Below are 21,858 nucleotides of genomic sequence, written 5' to 3' on the forward strand. Positions count from 1 at the left end.
ATCTCTATCTCTTTATCTCTCTCTTTCTTTTTCTCTCTGTTTCTGTCTCCCTCCTCTCGCTCTTTCTTTTTCTCTCCTTTCTCTCTATCTTCCTATCTCTACCTCTCGTTCCCCCTCTCTCTTTCAGCAATGACACACCTAGTTCAAGGAATGGTTTCAGCGGCATTTCTATCCTATTTCTCAGTCCTTCTCAGCTCTTCTTTGCAGCTCCTTTATGCAGCTTTGCATAATAGAATGTGTTGAATAATATCCTCATAAAAACTATCAATGGACTGAGTGAAGTAATGTTACTGACACATTGTTTTGCTCACACGGTTTCATTGCGCGGGGATTGTGGGGACAGAGTAAATCCCAGGCAGTGCCTCCAAGTCTGCCCCCACCACAAAATGACTTCTCCCTGCCCTCTCACCATGCAAATAATCAAGCCAGAACGTCTCATGTGACAGAATGGCAGGAGAACGGGCCCCTAGGGACCAGATCCAGGACTTTGGCTACCACACCCTTACCTATTGATGTGGTTTAGCTCTAATTCACTTATTTCTCTCTCCCTCTTTCTCGCTCTCTGTCTCGCTCCATACCGCGTTCACTTCCAGTTCCACTCTTTATTTCTCATAGGCTAGATGCGTTTGCCTAATCTAAATTTCACACCAGACCACAGTAAATTGGGATCATGTGTGATTTTTTTACATTTATTATTTGCCTTTTTTCCCCCAAAGAAAAGAGCATAGCAGCATTGGAGGGCGCACAGGCACAGTGTATAAAGTATTCTCTGAGATTGCCAGTGAACAAAAAGAGGGGGAACATCTTATAAAGACAATTAGAGGTAAAGAATGAGAGTCCGAAGTTTACGCTGACAAACGCTTATCAGTGGTGCATGTTGCCTTATCGAGGATATCAAATGAGATTACAGAGTGTGTGAATGTGTCCCTGCCTCCCATATTAAACAACTTTTATTCCAGAAGGAAGAGTGGTTTATGATCCCAGGCTTCACTGAGCGGTTTTATTTCGGTCCTGGCTGGGTTGTCTGTGCCTTCAGTAATGTAGGAGTCTATGAAGTTTTCTGACTGCTTTGTTGTGGCTTCATTCTCTGCCTGTGTGGAGCCAGTGTTCCTTTCCCCCCCGATCCATAGGGGTCTGGCTTCAATATCGAGCTGTGTACTTGCATTGTGATGATGTGGTCAAGGAAACCAGATTCTCTGAAGTGTACCTTCACTTAGCCATTCTATTTATTCTCCTTTTTGGATGTGTTTTTGTCACTGCTGTTCATGGTACCATTTACCACAAGGGCTTAAAAAAAATCCATGGGCTTTCAATTCCTGCTGACCTTACTACAGAGTGGAAAACAAACCTCTATAGGTGTGATAGGTAGCTGAGGCCGAGGCTAGGAGAGGAATCAAAATCAATGGGTGCTGCTGAACCAGAATGGATGACATAGGTCTGTCTAGGACAGCTCTTATGATTGGCTCTCAACTGCCATGATCCAATGCAGTGTTGTTTAACCATAGTGCACCAAGAAGATGCTCGCTGCTTGGAAACTTTTCAACACTTCAACTCAAATGTTTGGTCCCATGGGGTATTTTTAGTTCAAATGGGGCGCTGTCTGTTCACTTTACGAGACTGACACTTATAGTTTCAACCTTCGAGCTTTAGACCACCCCCCCATCCCCTCTCCTCCTCGTCCCCACCTCCTCCGGCTCCCTGCCCCTTCCTCTCTCTCTCTTCCCATCCCCACCTCAATTTATTATCTGTCCCATGATCCTGAAGGAGTCAGTGATCCTGACCCAATTAGGAGGAGCCTTCCAGGCGAGGAGGAGGGGAGGAGGAGGAGGAGGAGGTGGAGAAGAAGGAGGGGACCCCATCATGGTCCAGCTCTCATTTTCTGTCATGCCCCGCCTGGAGAAACTAGATGCTAATTAATTACCATTGGCATCTTGGGCCGTGCACGTCAGCTCATGTAGGAGACATCAATGATTCGTCAGATCAAATCACGAGTCCCCTCTGGTCAGCTCTCTGGGTAGGGTAGGATGGACATTGCTGATGAGCTGTGTATGCCACCATGGCTTTTTGGAAACACTGTGCCAGGGTGTTGGTGACTAGTCATTACTTGCAAGTTTGGGTGTGAAGTATTTGAAGTGTGATTTTGTTTCCTGTAAGTATAGCTAGTGTTGGAGGTTGTAGCCGTTGTAGTCAGAGGAAGAGGAGATGAGGAATAGCTAGTCTACACAAAGTTATACCAGTCTCCGTTGTGCCGAGGCAGAATGATCCTGAGAACTGAGGTGATGTATTCCTTCTGTGAATATACAGTGGAATTACTTTAATAATGAATAATAATAATATAACAGTGGAATTACTTTAATAATTGAGTCGCCTTATTTGAGATCATTAGTGAACCATTAGGCATGGTAATCCAGACCCTTAGATCATCGCAGTGTTCTAATTAAGTTAAAACGCTGATGGTCAGACAGGCAGAGAACAGTGATGTACTGTACACAGGCACAGGGCTGAGGTTAATTGCAGACATAAATAGGAAATTATAGCGTGTACACATTTTAATCAGGTTTCACTCCAAGACACACTCCAAAACACTTAGTCACATGGACACACAATACATGCAAAGACACAGACCTACAGTAATGGCAAGTGCATGGATAGAAACTCTATTCATCAGGTGAATACAACTGCATTTAGAAAGTCTAAAATAAAATAAAAAGCACTTGCACATCATATTGTCCACCTCAAGTACACGCGTTCAGTAAACGTTGTTTTTCGCAGTCATCCCCTAAAATAGATATTTTGCCAGGTTCTTACAGCACATGCACGCGGTGACAGTAAATCTCTAATTCTGCTTTGCTAGCACCGATAAATAGGTGGCAGTGAATTTCACTTCCTGCAATTACACTCCCACCTGTGAACGTAAGTGCTCTCGTCTGGAATCAATTATGGCACTCTTTTCACAATATAGCTCCTTCCAAGACATCAGTGTTCTGTGCCTTACTAGCATTATGGCACAGGGGAGACACTGTTCAGTACTAGCTACATTGGTATTGCTAAAGCTAGCACTCGTTATTAATATACATAAATTACCACAGCACATTGATACAGATTCGCTCTGACACCGTAGCATGATAGCATATTTTATGGAAAATATAATTTTTTGGCTTAAAGTGAGATGAGGATAATTATTCATAATGATTGTGTCAGGTTGGATCATCATCATGCCTTTCTCTTAGTAATGAGCTTGAGAGATATGCATGGCCTGAACACGCTGGGTCGATATTATAATGACATGTGGCAGAGCAAGATGTTGACCATCCCACATGATTAACGATTTAGAGGCCTATTTCCATTGGTGAGAGATACAGCCTGATCGTGACCTTTCCAGACACGTGTTTTATTGACATATACTGTAGTACTGAAATCAACTGTTTAGACAGACTATCCCTAATGTGAACGTCAGTCCATCTTAGATGTCTATCCTGATTGAGCTCTTGCAGACCTGTACATCTGCCTTTACATCGGCTAGATGTTATGTTAACTTAACTATTATAGTAGTTGTCACAAAGAATACTAACTCCATACTTTGGGGAAAAAGGGAAAGAAATCAAATTGAACTTTTCTAGTGTGTTTTCTTACTATACATGTGCACTACATTTAGGCAATGGAAAAAATATTCAGACTGTTGTTTTATTTTGCTTTTTGTTTTATGACATGTAAGCCATAGATAACATCACTTAGGGCTTTCGAAAAGACCAGCTTCAGGCGCTGCAGTGCCTAATCCTGGCACCCTGACAATACCTTTGGATGCAATTATCTGCTGAGAGGCCCTGTGTGGATCTGTTTTGGGCACGGAGGGACCCCATCCCACCTCAGAACGCTCCGTCAAGATCCCACTGACAGCTTGGAGATGCGCCCCACGCCACAGCCCTTCCATCCCGTTCCAGGCCTCACTCCATAATGGGCCCAGAGGCCTGTGGGCGGCAGCCTCCTCCACAGAGGGAGTAGAGACTGGAGCGGAGTGGGTCCCCCTGCCTGGGCCTGCCTGGGTCTTTGTCCCACAGCCAAGCCTCAGCTCAGGAAGAATACTTCTCAAAAAGCCTCCCTGTATCACATTCTCTGTGCTTTCTCCAGAAAGTACAACCACTGAGTCCTCATATACACCCTGCATAGCATACTGCTCATGTCAAGGTAATGGAATATACAGTATATCTAATGGATTATGGCCAAGGAAGAAGGCGAGGCAATCTGTACAGTGAAACAAAAGCAGGTCACTGCAGATTGTACAGTAGAGAATATCATCTACAGTTTCCTCATTGCGGCGTAGAATCGTACAGCATGTACGTGATGTACAAGAGTTGCATGCGCTTCTTAATTTCCTGCCCCTGTTTTATCCAGTCCCCAAACCTTCTCCAGACCTCCTCTCTACACTGAAACTCCATCCAGATTTATTTTGTAACTTTCCCTATTCAGATACATTAGAGTCAATAGATGTTCCGCAGTTGACTGCCGGTGCTGAATGTGTGGCATGAAGTGAAAGGACACATCTTTGTATCTTTGAGTACACAAAGCTGGGTGCACAAATGATATACAGAGTTACCAATACTGGAATAAGAGATGTTTTCAACAGGGGCCCATTGAAGGGTAAAAATCAGCCTTGCTAACAAATCTACTGAATGTGTGCAGAAATGATCCAACATTTTCCGGTAGCAATGAGATGTCTGTTTTTGTGATGGTCATTGATGTTGACTTGAAAAGCCTCCTTTCGTGACTCATGAGTTAATATCCCATTGTTTCAATCTCAACCATCTAAATCAAAGCTCTCTCTTATTTTCCCGGATAATTGAACCATTATCTCCCTGCAGGATTCTGACGTGTTCACGGAGAAACCTGATGTCGACGCAAGGCATCAGCATCGTGTTTGGCCCGACACTCATGTGGCCTGAGCTGGACTGTGGGAACATGGCGGTCAACATGGTTTATCAGAACCAGATAGTGGAGTTCATCCTCATTGAGAGCCCAGAGATCTTCGGCCTGGAGAAGAAGTGATAAGGACATTTTATCTACAGCAATGGATGGATTCATGAACAGACAAGAGGACCTGTTGTGCCTAAAGCTCGGAGCTAGTTGCTAGTATTTCTGTAATATATTATTAATAGTGAGGATTTACACCTTATCTTAAAGTTTTAATAGCATTTATATCTTACTATGTTGTTAGTTACACTTCTTGAACCCAGAACCCAAACTGTGATTTCTGAATTGTGCTATAGTGAATGCATACTAGCAAATACCTTATTTTGTGGTCTGGCTCTTCCATTGCCTTATACTGCATAGCTACAGTATCATGAAAGTAGTATTGACAAAAGTAATGATACTATTTTAAGTTATCTGTGTGTGTCTGTGTGATGCATTCAAGTCTGTGAATGAGCATCATCCTCAAGTGTGTCCGAGACAGGCTCTATGCAAATGGGCCTGTCTCAGACACACTTGGAAATTAAAAATAATCCTTTGAATATAAGCACTGAGGGTTTTTTTTGTTTCTTTATATGCGTTGAATGAAACCACGAGCACATTGGGAAAAGTCTCCTTTCCTCCTGCAATTGCAAATGTCTGTTTTAAGGGTTAAACAAACATGTACAATGATGTGACATGACTACTGGGTGATCAGAGGAGCCTACCTACACACAGAAACACACACACAGTGTGTGTGAGCGTGTGAGTGAGAGAGAGAGAGAGAGAGAGAGAGAGAGAGAGAGAGAGAGAGAGAGAGAGAGAGAGAGAGAGAGAGAGAGAGAGAGAGAGAGAGAGAGAGAGAGAGAGAGAGAGAGAGAGAGAGAGAGAGAACCCGGATGAGATGATTACTTTTAATAATTTTCTCTGACGAACGACCACTCATCGAAATATAACTAATGGAGCTGTCCCTGAAATAAAACAGTCAATCACAGTGTAAATGAATGGGAGGGCTAGCAGAGCAGAGAGGAGCAGCCACAGCCTTTGTAGTCTAATAAGTGATCACAGGACTCATATCATACGTCTGTCAGCTCCTATTACACAGCCCTGCTCCTCAAAGCACGGCCGCAATTAAAACAGGCTCCCTAATCTGGACTTATGTAATGCCATTTAAATGTGTCACTTTTAAAGTTGCCATCATGTCCAGTACTGTACACAGTGAACCCCATATTCCATTCTCACATCACTCTCTGTACAGCACTTGTATACTGTAAGAAGTTACAGGGATCTGAAACACCTGAGAGATTCATGACAAGAGAATCACAACAGATTATTGGTGGGTGTATTGACCTCTATCCTGGATATTGTTCACATCGATTTGTCTGCAAGTCCTGTTTGATATACACAAACTCATCTGTTTCAGATCATTTAATTCAAGAGTGAATCTAATTCCTGGAGGTTTGATGAAGATCGGGAAAAATCTTTAATCTAGGAAAAGACTTCATTTAGGCTTTTTGTCAATATGTTTGCTTTGATTTATCCAGACTGATCCAAAGCTGGTCAGCAGCTCTTCGTTGCTCTACGTCAGACCAGAGGGAGGGTGGTGTGAATCAGCACCCTCTGCTGGTCACTAGTGGCCAGGGCAGAGTCACTCAGACAAGGTGTTCTCCATCACTATCAGATCACAGCTGCTCTGCTCCTACTTATATGACTAGAGACCACATGAAACACACTCCCTGTCTGCTCTGACCATTTGCTCTCTGGGAGCAAAGCTTTGTTGTGCCGTGTGCTATTTTTGTCTTTTCGGCTGGAGTAGGAGTCCCTTGTCTTTTAAGATACAGCAGGAGTCGCAGGTTTACCAACACTGCAGACTTGCCCTCAAGGGAAACTGTTTGTCTTCGTTGTGGATGCAGAAACCCTAAGAAAGCCATGGACTGTGTAGATACATTTTTGTCAATGTGGTCATCCATTTTACAATGTCTAAATATCAGTATGATGACAACTCTGCAATACTGCAACAATGACAACAGTTGTCCTAGAACATGTCCTAAATCAATATCATTATACCAGGAGGACAAATGGATCTATGTAATTTGGGATGGTCCAGACACACCCTCAAGCACCAACCACTTACAGCATCTGTAGCATATAGTATCATAGACTACCAGTCCAAAGAGCTTCCACTCTGAAGCTGCCACTTTAAAGCCACTTTGAAAGTCAAAGTATGTCAAAAGAACCTGTATCAAATAATTAATTCGACTTACTCCCAGTAGGTTGAGAGTCGTTTGAAAGGCAATAAGGTGCCATGCTTTCATACTCCTCAACAGCACTATAGAGCTGGGCAGATGACCCGTTGTGGATGAACTAATCAGTTCCCTGTAGAGCTTATTTGAGGAAGAGCATGTAGAGATAAGGCTAAAGCAACAGGAGCCCTGTCTGGTATGACAAACACACGTCCAATCAAAATGTTCCAAGTTAAATCAAGATCACTGCATCTTCTGGTAGGGTATCAACCAACTATTGTATTTGTTGAGGAGAAACGTGATTTGTGTAAATACTGTCAGAAAGCGTTTCTCAGTCAGCATATCTCCATATGGATTGAGTGTACAAATAATCCAGAGATACAATTGTAGCTGTGTGGTACTGTACGACAGCATTCACATCAGTTTCAAATCAGCCAACTGCTTTCATACCCCCGAACAGAAGTTTCTGTTTATACACTTTTTAAAAGCCAATGCAAAGACTATGCCATTATGGAATGCGCAATTTTTTTTTCTACAGAGCTCAGCAGAGATAAGAGAAAGTCTAATTATGGGAAAGCCATTTTTCTGCATTTCATTATTCTCTAAATCAGATGTCTCATGCCTTGGCAGAGAACTGGGAGAACGATGGGAGAGTGACATACTTAAACTAGCTTTGTGGTTGTGTTTCACTAAATCTCCACAGAGAATAAAAGACAGAACGAGTTCCAGCTTTGGGTGACCTCCCTCCTGGCACGCAGAGACACTTTCGAAGACCAAACGAGCCCGGCAGGCCACCAATGATTTCAGCGCCACATTTCACTCTCTACACAACTTTTGACAAAAAACATGAATGCGGTCTTGGATCCAAGAGACCGAGTTTTTGCTGCATGGGAATGTTTCATCCATTTGCTTGTTTTGTTAAAAGGGGTTGTCGAAGTGTTGGACGGAGAGTAGGAAGGATATGCTTAAAGTAATTGGCAACATAAATATGTAATGTAAATAGGGCAGTATAAATAATAGGAGCAGGGTTAACTGCAGAGTGGTCTGTGAATAAGGGAGAGGTAACAGAAGAATGACAATTCTGCCATATGACACTACGTTCTGCTTGGGACCCCTCTGTCCAACTCCATAACCAAGACGTGAGTCAGAGTAGGCTACAGTACAGGGGGAATGTGGCCGGTTTGTTTTCCTTCTCCCAGCCAAGACTCTCTATGTGTGGTGATTTCATATAATAACTGTCGACCACTCTGTTTTGGAATAGCCCCCCTTTGTTCCTTTTTGGAAGAGCTTCATGGCAACGGACGTCTGCCTTCTTTAGTAAAAAAAAAAAAAATTTTAATCCTTCAAAAAGAAGAAATGGAGGCATAACAATACATTGTCCCTGTGAAACGCCTGCCACGTTCTAACCACCAGGCCTATTAAAACACAACCCCAGCTCCAAAAGAACATGGCAGCATATTGATAGCATATGACTGTGTCACTTGAGGACAAACTCCTTTCTCCATTCCTCCCCCTTTAAACATTTTCTATCAGGGAACACCGTCACAGAGAAATGAAATGGCCCATATGTTAACTGTAAAAAGCTAATGTGGACTAATCAGAGCTAGCCGGGCTCTGCTAATTACTGTACCTTTAATGCTGCCTCTCCTGGGACTGGGCTCATCAGAAGCCTCATGGAAAATTGAGGCTGGCCTTTATTTAAAAATGTATTTTCTTTCCTCAAGTGTTGCATTTTTAAATAACTCCCCGTGTTTCTGTGACAGTCTCAGAAGTCCTCTGATAGGCCTACGCTTGGTTTAAGGCTTGATTTGCTCAATTCAGTTTACAGATGTGGTAAACGAAGTTGCCACTTCAAAGACGTATTTATAAGTTTGTCACTGTGAATTTATGCATTTTCTTTTCCCTTTATCGTGTTCTAGGAACAAATGCAGCAGCATAGCATGATGAGAACTAGTGTTGCATGTAGGCTACAATACAGTTAACTGGGTAGCACTATCTTATGACACTGTTTCTACTGGCAACATGCAACAATTTCAAAGATTTTCCCTTTTACAGTTCTTATAAGGAAATCAGTCAATTGGAATAAATTCATTAGGTCCTAATGTATTGGAATACAGATACACATCTGTTCAGGGACGCAACTTTGGTTTTAGAAGTGGGGGAGGACCTACCCTACACTCCTCCCATTTTTGGGAGCATCTAAAGCTAATATACTGCATTTCTACACAATCTGTCCAGTCATCAACTAGGTAAGAGATCATTATTAAATTTGTTTAAGTGATTGATAAGATTGAACTATATCAATGATAATTCAATAATCATTACTGTGTTGCACCTTTAACCAATATACTAACACAGGAACAACTCTTTCAAAAATACAAAGACTTTTGATTGTCTTTATTCAGACATCCTCTATATAACATTTTAGCCAGACCGCCCAGCCAGCCAGAGCCGCCAGCACGCCCAACCCCCACCAGGCTAGTCCATAACTCAACTCTCTACCCAACTTCCTTCCCATGTTTTTGTTTTATGTCTCAAGGAAAGGTTTGGAAATAAGGCACAAATACACCTACATATTAACACACAGAAACGGTACACACTCCATATAATTCATATCACAGGCCTAATAGTACTGTAGAGCTGTTTTTACTTGCACAATATAGCTGGATTGCCCCGTCCTGTCCCTAGGGGTCCACGTCCCTGCAGCGCCCAAATCCAACACACCCCAATCAGCTTTAGGATCTTAGTGAAACATTCATTATTGGTTTCAGGTGTGTTGGGCCAGAGTGTCAACCAACAGTAGGCAAACCCCCAAGGCCAGGACTGAGCAGCCTAGCAGCTAGGTATTGCCTAAATAGGTATCTCCCCTGATGTGGACATGTTTTCAATACAGACTCCTTTTGTCATACTGAATTGTAGCAGATCCTTTGTTCGCACTCCCCAGGGCGATTGAACTGATTCCAGAAGCAGACTGGCAGAGGAGAGGTGCTCGGAGTGGTCTTCTAGTCCGACTTAGGAGGCACGCACACCACCCACCGCTTCCGAGTATATTACTCACAAATGTTCAGTCTCTGGATAATAAAGTTGACGAGCTCAGGGCAAGGGCTTCTTTCCAGCGAAACATCAGCGATTGTAACATACTCTATTTCACGGAAACATTACTCTCTCGGGATATACTATCTGAGTCGTTCCAGCCAATTGGGTTCTCAGTTCATTGTGCAGACAGGAATAAATATCTCTCCGGGAAGAAGATGGGCAGGGGTGTATGTTTCATGATTAATGACTCGTGGTGTAATTGTGATAACATACAGGAACTCAAGTCCTTTTGTTCCCCCAACCTAGAATACCTCACAATCAAATGCCGACCGTATTATCACCCAGGAGAATTTTCTTCGGTTATAGTCACGGCCATGTATATCCCCCCTCAAGTCGATACCACGACGGACCTCAAAGTCCTTCACTGGACTTTATGCAAACCGGAAACCACATATCATGAGGCTGCATTTACTGTAGATGGGGATTTTAACAGAGCAAACTTGAGGAAAAGGCTGACAAAGTTCAATCAACATATCGACTGTAGTGCTCACGCTGGTAAAACACTCAACCTCTGTTACTCCAACTTCCAGGATGCATATAAGGCCCTCCCCCAATCTCCTTTCGGAAAATCTGTCAACGACTTCATTTTGCTTCTCCCTCCTATAGGCAGAAACTCAAACAGGAAGTACCTGTGCTAATGACTATCCAACGCTGGTCTGACCAATTGGAATCCACGCTTCAAGATTGTTTTGATCACGCGGACTGGGATATGTTCCGGGTAGCTTCAGAGAATAATATTGACAAACACACTGATACGGTGACTGAGTTAATCAGAAAGTGTATAGGAGATGTTGTACCCACTGAAACTATTAAAGCCTACCCTAACCAGAAGCCGTGGATAGATGGCAGCATTCGCGCAAAACTGTAAGTGGACCACCGCATTTAACCATGGCAACGTGACTGGGAATATGGCAGAATACAAGCAGTGTAGTTATTCCCTCTGCAAGGCAATCAAACAGGCAAAACGTCCGTATAGAGACAAAGTAGTGTCGTAATTCAACGGCTCAGACACGAGACGTATGTGGCAGGGTCTACAGACAATCACGGACTACAAAAGGAAAACCAGCCACGTTGTGGACACCGATGTCTTGCTTCCGGATAAGCTAAACACCTTCTTCGCCCGCTTTGAGGATAACACTGTCACACACCCTGATCTGTTTCACCTGTCCTTGTTATTGTCTCCACCCCCTCTAAGTGTCACTTGTTTTCCCCAGTGTATTTATCCCTGTGTTTCCTGTCTCTCTGTGCCAGTTCGTCTTGTATGTTCCAAGTCAACCAGCATTTTCTTTCCATTCTCCTGCCTTTGCTATTCTCCTTTTAATAGTCCTCCCGGTTTTGACGCTTGCCTGTTTCTGGACTCCGTACCCGCCTGCCTGACCATTCTGCCTGCCTTGACCTCGAGCCTGTCTGCCACTCTGTACCTCCTGGACTCTGAACTGGTTTTGATCTTTTGCCTGTCCACGACCATTCTCTTGTCTACTCCTTTTTTGGATTATTAAACATCTTAAAATCCAACCATCTGCCTGCTGTGTCTGCATCTGCGTCATGATAAACACAGTGTGTTGGTGGCCCGCTACCAAGAACTTTGGGCTCTCCTTCTCCATGGCCGACTTGAGTAAGACATTGAAGTGTGTTAACCCTTGCAAGGCTGCCGGCCCAGATGGCATCCTTCGCCGCGTCCTCAGAGGATGCGCAGACCAGCCTGTTGGTGTGTTTACAGACATATGCAATCTCTCCCCATCCCAGTCCGCTGTCCCCACATGCTTCAAGATGGCCACCATTGGTCCTGTACCCAAGAAAGCAAAGGTGACTGAACTAAATGACTATCGCCCCATAGCACTCACTTCTGTCATCATGAAGTGCTTTGAGAGACAAGTCAAGGATCATGTCACCTCTACCTTATCTGTCAACCTAGACCCACTTCAATTTGCTTACCACCCCAATAGATCCACAGACGATACAATCACCATCACACTGCACACTGCCCTATCCCATCTGGACAAGAGAAATTTGTATGTAAGAATGCTTTTCATTGACTATAGCTCAGCATTCAACACCATAGTTCCCTCCAAGTTTCTCATTAAGCTTGAGGCCTTGGGTCTGAACCCCGCCCTGTGCAACTGGGTTCTGGACTTCCTGATGGGCCACCCACATGTGGTGAAGGTAGGAAACAACACCTCCACTTCGCTGATTGTTACGTTCCCCAGTTTGTGTTGTAGTTTGTATGTTTGCATGTGTTTATTTCAGGAAAAGGCTTCCTGAAATCCCTCAAGCAGCTGATTGGTCGACTCCATGGCTAATTGGAGAGCTGACCCCGCCCCCTCGTCAAGACACAGCTGTCTCCAATTACCCATTGGGGCCCCACCTCAACACTGGGGCCCCACAATGGTGCATGCTCAGCCCCCTACTGTACTCTCTGTGTATCCATGACTGTATGGCCAAGCATGTCTCCAACTCAATCATCAAGTTTGCAGCCGACACAACAGTAGTAGGCTTGATTACCAACAATGACGCCACAGCCTACAGGGAGGAGGTGAGGGCTCTGGGAATGTGGTGCCAGAAAAATAACCTCTCACTCAACATCAACAAAACAAAGGAGATGATCGTGGACTTCAGGAAACAGCAGAGGGAGCACCCCCCCCCCCCCCCCATCATATCCTGATCGATGGGACCGCAGTGGAGAAGGTGGAAAGCTTTAAGTACCTCGGCATACACATTACTGACAAACTGAAATGGTCCACCCACACAGACAGTGTGGTGAAGAAGGCGCAACAATGTCTCTTCAATCTCAGGAGGCTGAAGAAATTTGGCTTGGCACCTAAAACCCTCCCAAACTTTTACAGATGCACAATTGAGAACATCCGATCGGGCTGTACCACCGCTTGGTATGGCAACTGCACCGCCCGCAACCGCAGGGCTCTCCAGAGGGTAATGCAGTCTGCCCAACACATCACCGGGGGCAAACTACCTGCCCTTCAGGACACCTAAAGCACCCGATATCACAGGAAGGCAATAAAGATCAGGACAACAACCAGCCGAGCCACTGCCTGTTCACCCCGCTATCATCCAGAAGGCGAGGTCAGAACAAGTGCACCAAAGCTGGGACCGAGAGACTGAAAAACAGCTTCTATCCCAAGGCCATCAGACTATTAAATAGCCATCACTAGCACATAGAGGCTGCTGCCTATATACAGTGGGGCAAAAAAGTAAAAAAGTAAAAGTTTGTGCAACGATTGTGCTCTTTCGCAAATGCGATTTTGTTAAATCATCCCCCGTTTGGCGAAGTTGGCTGTCTTTGTTAGGGAGAAATAGTCTTCACAGTTCACAACGAGCTAGGTGGCCTAAACTGCTGCATACAGTGGGGCAAAAAAGTATTTAGTCAGCCACCAATTGTGCAAGTTCTCCACTTAAAAAGATGAGAGAGGCCTGTAATTTTCATCATAGGTACACTTAAACTATGACAGACAAAATGAGAAAAGAATCCAGAAAATCACATTATAGGATTTTTAATGAATTTATTTGCAAATTATGGTGCAAAATAAGTATTTGGTTAATAACAAAAGTTTATCTCAATACTTTGTTATATACCCTTTGTTGGCAATGACAGAGGTCAAAAGTTTTCTGTAAGGCTTCACAAGGTTTTCACACACTGTTGCTGGTATTTTGGCCCATTCCTCCATGCAGATCTCCTCTAGAGCAGTGATGTTTTGGGGCTGTTGCTGGGCAACATGGACTTTCAACTCCCTCCAAAGATTTTCTATGGGGTTGAGATCTGGAGACTGGCTAGGCCACTCCAGGACCTTGAAATGCTTCTTACGAAGCCACTCTTTCGTTGCCCGGGCGGTGAGTTTGGGATCATTGTCATGCTGAATGACCCAGCCACGTTTCATCTTCAATGCCCTTGCTGATGGAAGGAGGTTTTCACTCAAAATCTCATGATACATGGCCCCATTCATTCTTTCCTTTACACGGATCAGTCGTCCAGGTCCCTTTGCAGAAAAACAGCCCCAAAGCATGATGTTTCCACTTTAATAATGTTTACATATCTTGCATTACTCATCTCATATACTGTATTCTATACTGTCTTAGTCTACACCGCTCTGACATTGCTCATTCATATATTTATATAATCTTAATTACATTCATTCACTTAAATGTGTGTGTATTGGGTATATGTTGTGAAATTGTTAGATATTACTGCACTGGTGGAGCTAGAAAAACAAGCATTTCACTACACCCTTAATAACATCTGCTGAACACATGTATGTGATCAATAACATTTGATTTATTCCATATAAGCCATGACCTTATGAAAGTTGCACAGCATACCCTTCATCTTGTCATAAATCAAATCTATTGATACATAATTTGACATTTCTTCCATCCATTATGGGAGGATCAACCAACCTTCCAACAAGCATTTCACTACACCTGCAATAGCATCTGCAAATATGTGTATGTGACCAATAAAATTTGATTTGGAATTAATTGCAATGCATTTCTTAGCCACTATAAATACTAGGTTACACTGTTTCTTCTGATAAGTTTCCAGTATCAACATTTCCAAGCAAACAAAAACAGGACGAAGGGAGAATCTGTAGACATGCTGAGATAAAATAACATACTCTTTGCCAGAATTCATCCAGCCTTCACAAGACTGAAATATTTTCCCTTTTGTGTTTTACACCACCAGCAGAATAATTACATTTCTGTGTGCATTATATTCAGTTTCACTGGCATATAGTACATTCTATGGATGGTCTTAAACTGTAATCATTTATGTCGGAGATTATATGAGCATGACTAGACATTCAAACGCATCTGTATCCATTCATCATCATCAATAGCATCTCCCAGTTCTTCCTCACATTTTTGTTTCACATGTTTTGTGTCATCGGGAAAAGCCTCTATCAACTCTTGGTACAGTTTGGAAATCAACTTTAGAGGTTTGTCAGACTGCTTTAAAATAGTTTAAATCTTTTCAGCTTCTTGCTTGTCCCCTGTTTTCTGTACAGAGAAAATAAAGTGTTGTATCTGCAGCTCTGCCACAGACTGGTCTTCCCTGGCTGCCTGACCCTGATGAGACCCCTGTCACCGTCTGATCCTGCTCAGATGAGGCATGACAAAGAATGACATTAGTATACATTATATTTTCCATGAATAGAATCAATGGTTCAACAATTGAAATGACCATTATTCCCAGATCCCAGACTGTAGCCTAGCCATCAACTCAAGATGGAACTTTGTATCCATTCACTCATAGTTATAATATATTGGAAAATTTACCTGAGCTATGTAGACCGGTCTTCCTTGGCTGTCTGACGCTGCAGTGACACCTGTCACCATCCGATCCTGCTAAGACATGATGAGCATAGTGTTGTGTACTGACTGTGCACCATGACAGTGAAGCCTGTAGAGCTGTATATACTGTGTCAGTGTGAAAAGTAGGGAATTAGCTAGGGAAACGGACAATTCAAAAACATTATATTGCTCTACTGACTAATAAAAACTCACATTGTGCTGAAAAAACGTCCAAATATCGGTCTTCAATCATTTGGCCACTGGTTTCATCATTTGATTCAGGTCTGGTGTGATTGAGGCAAAAATAATAGCTAAAGTTAGCGAGCTAGCTAACTAACTAGCTAATGGTAGCCAGCTTTTGGCTAGCTCTGCTAGCTAATGGTACAATGGTACATCATCAAAGGTACCTCTGTTGAAAAGGGACAAAGCAAAGGCTACAAAACATTTCCATACACACAACAGCTGTTAGATACTGATTTCTGACAGATAGTTAGAGGCTAGCTAGAGCTAAGCCTGCTGTGGTAGCTACTGGCTAACTAACTAGCTGCTGGTAGTTCATTCCCCTTAGTGGAGGGGGGATGAAACATTAGCTAAGGTAACATGTCAGTTACATTACTAGCTCAGTACTGGGAATACATATACTTTTCTTCTGTCAAACAGTAGTTAGATCAGACAACTAAAGAGTAGCCAGTTTCTGCTCTGCTTGCTTTTACAACTCAGAGAAAAAGTGCAACACAGACAGCAGCTACCTCTGTTCATCTCTCCTGTGCTGGTCTTATACGCCAGCCTTTCAGAAGCTTTGCCTTCAAACAGCCTGTATGCTCTGCAGTGTCTCTGCGGTCCTAAATGCAGCAAGCTGAAACCAGAAAACAGCCTACCCGACTGCTCTGAGGCGTCCGCATGGTCCTAAAGCACACCGGAGATGTAACACAGTGCAATGATAAAACTATGGGGGACAAAAATGCCATTTCAGAATCGTCACCAGCGAAGGTGCGCCCCTGCCCCTGTTGGTCACAGATACCTTTAAAAAAAAGTAGGGCATGGATCAGAAAACCAGTCAGTATCTGGTGTGACCACCGCAGCACGACACATAGATTTGCATAGATTTGATCAGGCTGTTGATTGTGGCCTGTGGCATGTTGTCCCACTCAACTTCAATGGCTGTGCAAAATTGCTGGATATTGGCGGGAATTGGAACACGCTGTCGTACATGTCGATCCAGAGCGTCTCAAACATGCTCAGTGGGTGACATGGCTGGTGAATATGCAGGCCATGGAAACAACTGAGACATTTTTAGATTCCAGGAATTGTGTACAGAGCTTTGCGACATGGGCCGTGCATTATCATGAAACTGAAAACATGAAACTTAAACATGAGGTGATGGCAGCGGATGAATGGCACGACAATGGGCCTCAGGATTTCGTCACGGAATCTCTGTGCATACAAAATGCCATTGATTAAATGCAATGGTGTTCGTTGTCCATAGCTTATGCTTGCCCATACCATAACCCAATGGCAACAGCTCTGGTGCAGTCAGCATGTCAATTGCACGCTCCCTCAAATCTTGAGACATATTTGCCATTTTGTTGTGTGACAAAACTGCACATTTTAGAGTGGACTTTTATTTTCCCCAGCACGAGGTGCACCTGTGTCAATGATCATGCTGTTTAATCAGCTTCTTGATAAGGTGGATGGATTATCTTGGCAAAAGAGAAATGCTCACTAACAGGGATGTAAACAAAGTTGTGCACAGAATGAGACAAATAAGCTTTTTGTATGTATGGAAAAAAAGTCTGGGATCTTTTATTTCAGCTCATGAAACATGGGACCAAAACTTTACATTGCGTTTATATTTTTGTTCAGTGTATTCAATTCACAAATCATTATTCCCAATTGCCTGATATTAAATACTATTATACGGTGGTTATTATTCATAGGTTATTACTGCATAATTAGCACTTAGCCTGCAATGTTTCAGAAAATACCTGATTAATAACTGACGGTTTGCATGTAGGAAATGTATTATTTTCCAAAGACCTTGACAGTTATAATAAAGCCATTGGAGAGATGATCAACATCTTTATTCAGCATCTCACTCAGTCTCCAGAGTGGAATAACAGGTCTTTCCCACATAGAAACCTCTATCAGATGTAATGAGGAAAACAGTTGTGCCTTATCCATATCCACATGTGCACATGTACATTTGCATAAACACATTTCCCCAGACCAGTCTTTGTTTTTGTCTTTCTTTGAGTTTGTCATTCCATGCTGGAGGTGTTGTTTCAGTCTAGAATCAGACAGCCTCAGAACCAAGAGGACGGAACCAGGCTTTTTTCTGATGCGTGAAATTAATGTTGCTGTTCTTTGTTGATAATCCACCAGTTTCAAAATGCCCCAAACCAACATTTCTTACTTTCAAATTCAAATAGCAGAGCCTTTTCTCTGTCTTCCATCCCTCTTAAGAGTTTCTTATTACAAAAAAAGTGAATTCTAATTTTAATATTCACAATAATACTGTCCGTCATACGGGAAACTATCTGCAGGAGTCAGTTATTTCTTGAAAAATGGCATTAGCCTTAAACATGAGGAAAAATGATATCGCCATAGTTCATGGATGTATAGAAGTATATTTCATTGTGAGGCTAAGACGAGTGAACAAGCCCTGTGCTCAGGGCCACAATCTAGTCATTCAGAACCTCCAGCAACAGTCTAGCCGACCTACACATTAAGGAATGAACTGTTTCCCTTTATTTGACCCGTGGCAAAAATAAAATACTTTAATTACCAGGGAGAGAATTATTCTCACTTGGCTGTACGCATGAGTGGAGGGGATAGGATAGGGAGTGACAACAGACTCCAAATGTAACACCAAGACATAGCGAGAGATCACGGTACGTTGATTCTCATGGGTTAGGTTGTGTAGCCTTTTCTTTCTTCACCTTATTACAAAGTATACTGAATGTCAACTCCTTAAAAACTTTCATAAAACCGTAATCTCTGGAAATATACTGTAACCTAGCTATAAAAGGGATTTAATGATTCTGCTCTTATCAGAAACTAATAACAAATATGATGGATGATCAAAATAAAGGGAGGGGCAAACAAACATCTCATTCATGGTTCCATCTGACTTAAATTGGGGATATTGCGAATTTTCCGAAATCAAAACAGGGAAAGTGGTCACAAGTCGGCTGTTTTTGAGTAACACAGTCCGAGATCAACAGTCATGTACAAATCAAACACGCACACACTTTCAGAACACACAACTTATACAGTAAACACACACATGCAGTACACACGACACCAACTGTTCAAAGCAACGTGTCTTAACAGGCCAATGAAAACGTTTAATGCATTCAGTATTTTATGGACTCTGCTATAAAACCTTTTACAGTGGGGTGGCATTTTGCGACGGGGTAGACGGAAGGCATTGTTATGGGCTTTACGGCGTCGTCAGGCCGCGACCTGGGTCTGTTGTGGCTGCTCTGCTAGTCTACAGCTACTAGGAGCATGGGACATTGGGCATGGGTAGAGGAATGGTGGATGTGGAGTAGACAGAATAGGGTTGTAATTCATTCTAGGGGTGAACCAAGTTATGGACATAAAGCTACGGTTGGAGTTGAGGGTTGGGGTTGAACCGGGATGTGGACATGAAGCTAAGGTTGGAGTTGAGGGTTGGGGTTGAACCGGGATGTGGACATAAAGCTAAGGTTGGAGTTGAGGGTTGGGGTTGAACCGGGATGTTGAACCTAAGGTTGGAGTTGATTGTGGCCATGAAGCTAAGGTTGGAGTTGAGGGTTGGGGTTGAACCGGGATGTGGACATGAAGCTAAGGTTGGAGTTGAGGGTTGGGGTTGAACCGGGATGTGGACATAAAGCTAAGGTTGGAGTTGAGGGTTGGGGTTGAACCGGGATGTGGACATGAAGCTAGGGTTGGAGTTGAGGGTTGGGGTTGAACCGGGATGTGGACATAAAGCTAAGGTTGGAGTTGAGGGTTGGGGTTGAACCGGGATGTGGACATGAAGCTAAGGTTGGTGTTGAGGGTTGGGGTTGAACCGGGATGTGGACATAAAGCTAAGGTTGGAGTTGAGGGTTGGGGTTGAACTGGGATGTGGACATAAAGCTAAGGTTGGTGTTGAGGGTTGGGGTTGAACCGGGATGTGGACATGAAGCTAGGGTTGGAGTTGAGGGTTGGGGTTGAACCGGGATGTGGACATGAAGCTAGGGTTAGGGTTGTGGTTGAGGCTAGGGTTAGGGTTAGGGTTGAACCGGGATGTGGACATGAAGCTAGGGTTAGGGTTGTGGTTGAGGCTAGGGTTAGGGTTGAACCGGGATGTGGACATGAAGCTAGGGTTAGGGTTGAACCGGGATGTGGACATAAAGCTAGGGTTAGGGTTGTGGTTGAGGCTAGGGTTAGGGTTGAACTGGGATGTGGACATGAAGCTAGGGTTAGGGTTGTGGTTGAGGCTAGGGTTAGGGTTGAACCGGGATGTGGACATGAAGCTAGGGTTAGGGTTGTGGTTGAGGCTAGGGTTAGGGTTGAAGCGGGATGTGGACATGAAGCTAGGGTTAGGGTTGTGGTTGAGGTTGGGGTTAGGGTTGAAGCGGGATGTGGACATGAAGCTAGGGTTAGGGTTGAAGCGGGATGTGGTCATCAAGCTAGGGTTAGGGTTGTGGTTGAGGTTGGGGTTAGGGTTGAACCGGGATGTGGACATGAAGCTAGGGTTAGGGTTGTGGTTGAGGCTAGGGTTAGGGTTGAAGCGGGATGTGGTCATCAAGATAGGGTTGGGGTTATTCATAATCAGGAGGGAATAGAAACCCTGTCCACGGTTATGGATAATATTAAATCAGGTGTTAGTGAATGATAACTCAATGAATCCACTGATGGAAGGATGCTAGATGTTCCCAGTGTGAATATTGGAACAAAAGTAAGAGTGATGTGGACAATCTAAAGGTTGTCACAGAATAAACTAAGATGTAACAATATTACCTAATCTCTGCCATGACTTTAACTGTTCTATCAGAGGCACGCAGTGATTCATAGCTTCATAACGGTTGGTTATCCTATCGTCTCTCCCAATTGGTCTGTAAAGAGGGTTGACATCTATTCAAATTTCATAGTAATAATACCTCATACAATCAGTGGAGGAGTAAGGAAAGATAGCCTTCCACCTGTGACCAAATGCATCTACTTTTTGGTTAAATTTGAAGACTAATCTTCACACATTTTCAAACAAAGAATCTCTTCATTCTCAATATCCAATGCAGCCAGTCTTTAATACTGTCTACACAACAGTACATGTTTATTATGTTCAACAGTCTTGATTTCAATTCTGTTCTAACTGTGCTATTGTTGACAAACTGAGTGGGCTGTGCTGTTTGTTGCCTCTACAATACTGCGCCACGACGTGAACAGCAGAGTCAGTCTGACACACTTTGCTTAGCTCGAGAGATTGCATTAATTCTCCCGTTTCTCCCTGCGACTACCAGGTGGAAGAGCATAACCACAGGGCAAAATTGTGCAGTGTTTAAAACATGGAATGCCATTTTTCTAGTTGTACGGATTGAATATGTGTTAGCGGTAAATTGCAGTGATGTGTCATGTCGTGTTTAGTGGCCATTTAGTTTATGATACCGACGGATCCACATTGCATTATGTTCCGCTCTCTACGGAGCTGAATATTGGAAATGAGAGGGTGTCATCATGGGTAGGATTGGGACAAATATCAGGTCAATTGCTTTATGGAGATATGTGTGAAGCCCAAATGGATTACTTTTCTTGTCACAAACGATACCAATATGGCATACACCAAACAAACAAATCCCAAGGGACTACAACAGGGCTCCAAACTGGGCAATCTAGGATCTGAATGAGATTCAAAGCATCAAAGACGTCATTATCTCCAAGTAACCCATCGACTACCGTGGTACTTGATAATACCCTACGCATTATGTCAATAGAAAATACAGCCACCATGCTGAGGGCCCCCTGTGTACTCACCACTCCTACTCACACATTAGCTCCATACAAAACCTCTGTGAGCCACTCTCTGTGCTGGCTGAAGGTGGGGGGGCCAGAGGGGTTTTTGGGGGGGGGGGGGGGTGGCAGGAGAGGAGGGGTCCCCAAGCCCCTCCACCCCCTCTTCCTTTTATATCATCTTTGAGAACGTAAAATGCATTGGAAGGGGATTGTGGGTAGGTATGCCCGGGGCTAGAGCCGAGTGTCGCGCTCAGTTGTGTGGGTGGACAGTTTGATGATGCACCCTGAGGCCTGT

At 43.5% G+C, this 21,858-nt stretch overlaps 1 protein-coding gene and 1 long non-coding RNA gene across 4 annotated transcripts in view; one reads left to right on the plus strand and one right to left on the minus strand.

The window, feature by feature from the left end:
• LOC124043930 (rho GTPase-activating protein 15-like) overlaps window positions 1-5,512 on the plus strand; it is a 52,960-nt gene extending 47,448 nt beyond the window's left edge. For 2 of the 3 annotated variants that reach the window (XM_046363088.1, XM_046363087.1), the window contains exon 13: window positions 4,860-5,512. In XM_046363088.1, coding sequence (XP_046219044.1) covers window positions 4,860-5,043 — 184 coding nt within the window. In that variant the 3' untranslated portion in view covers window positions 5,044-5,512. The remainder of the gene's footprint in view (window positions 1-4,859) is intronic. The other variant, XM_046363089.1, reaches the window with a different exon arrangement.
• A 9,206-nt stretch (window positions 5,513-14,718) lies between these two features.
• Window positions 14,719-16,772, minus strand: LOC124042907. Its single transcript, XR_006840224.1, has 4 exons — window positions 16,334-16,772; window positions 15,798-15,868; window positions 15,570-15,635; window positions 14,719-15,387 (listed from the first exon to the last, which is right to left on the minus strand). It is a non-coding gene; the product is annotated as an uncharacterized LOC124042907 (long non-coding RNA).
• Window positions 16,773-21,858: the final 5,086 nt, after the last annotated feature.

This window comes from Oncorhynchus gorbuscha, linkage group LG09 (assembly GCF_021184085.1).
Source record: "Oncorhynchus gorbuscha isolate QuinsamMale2020 ecotype Even-year linkage group LG09, OgorEven_v1.0, whole genome shotgun sequence".
Taxonomy (NCBI): domain Eukaryota; kingdom Metazoa; phylum Chordata; class Actinopteri; order Salmoniformes; family Salmonidae; genus Oncorhynchus; species Oncorhynchus gorbuscha.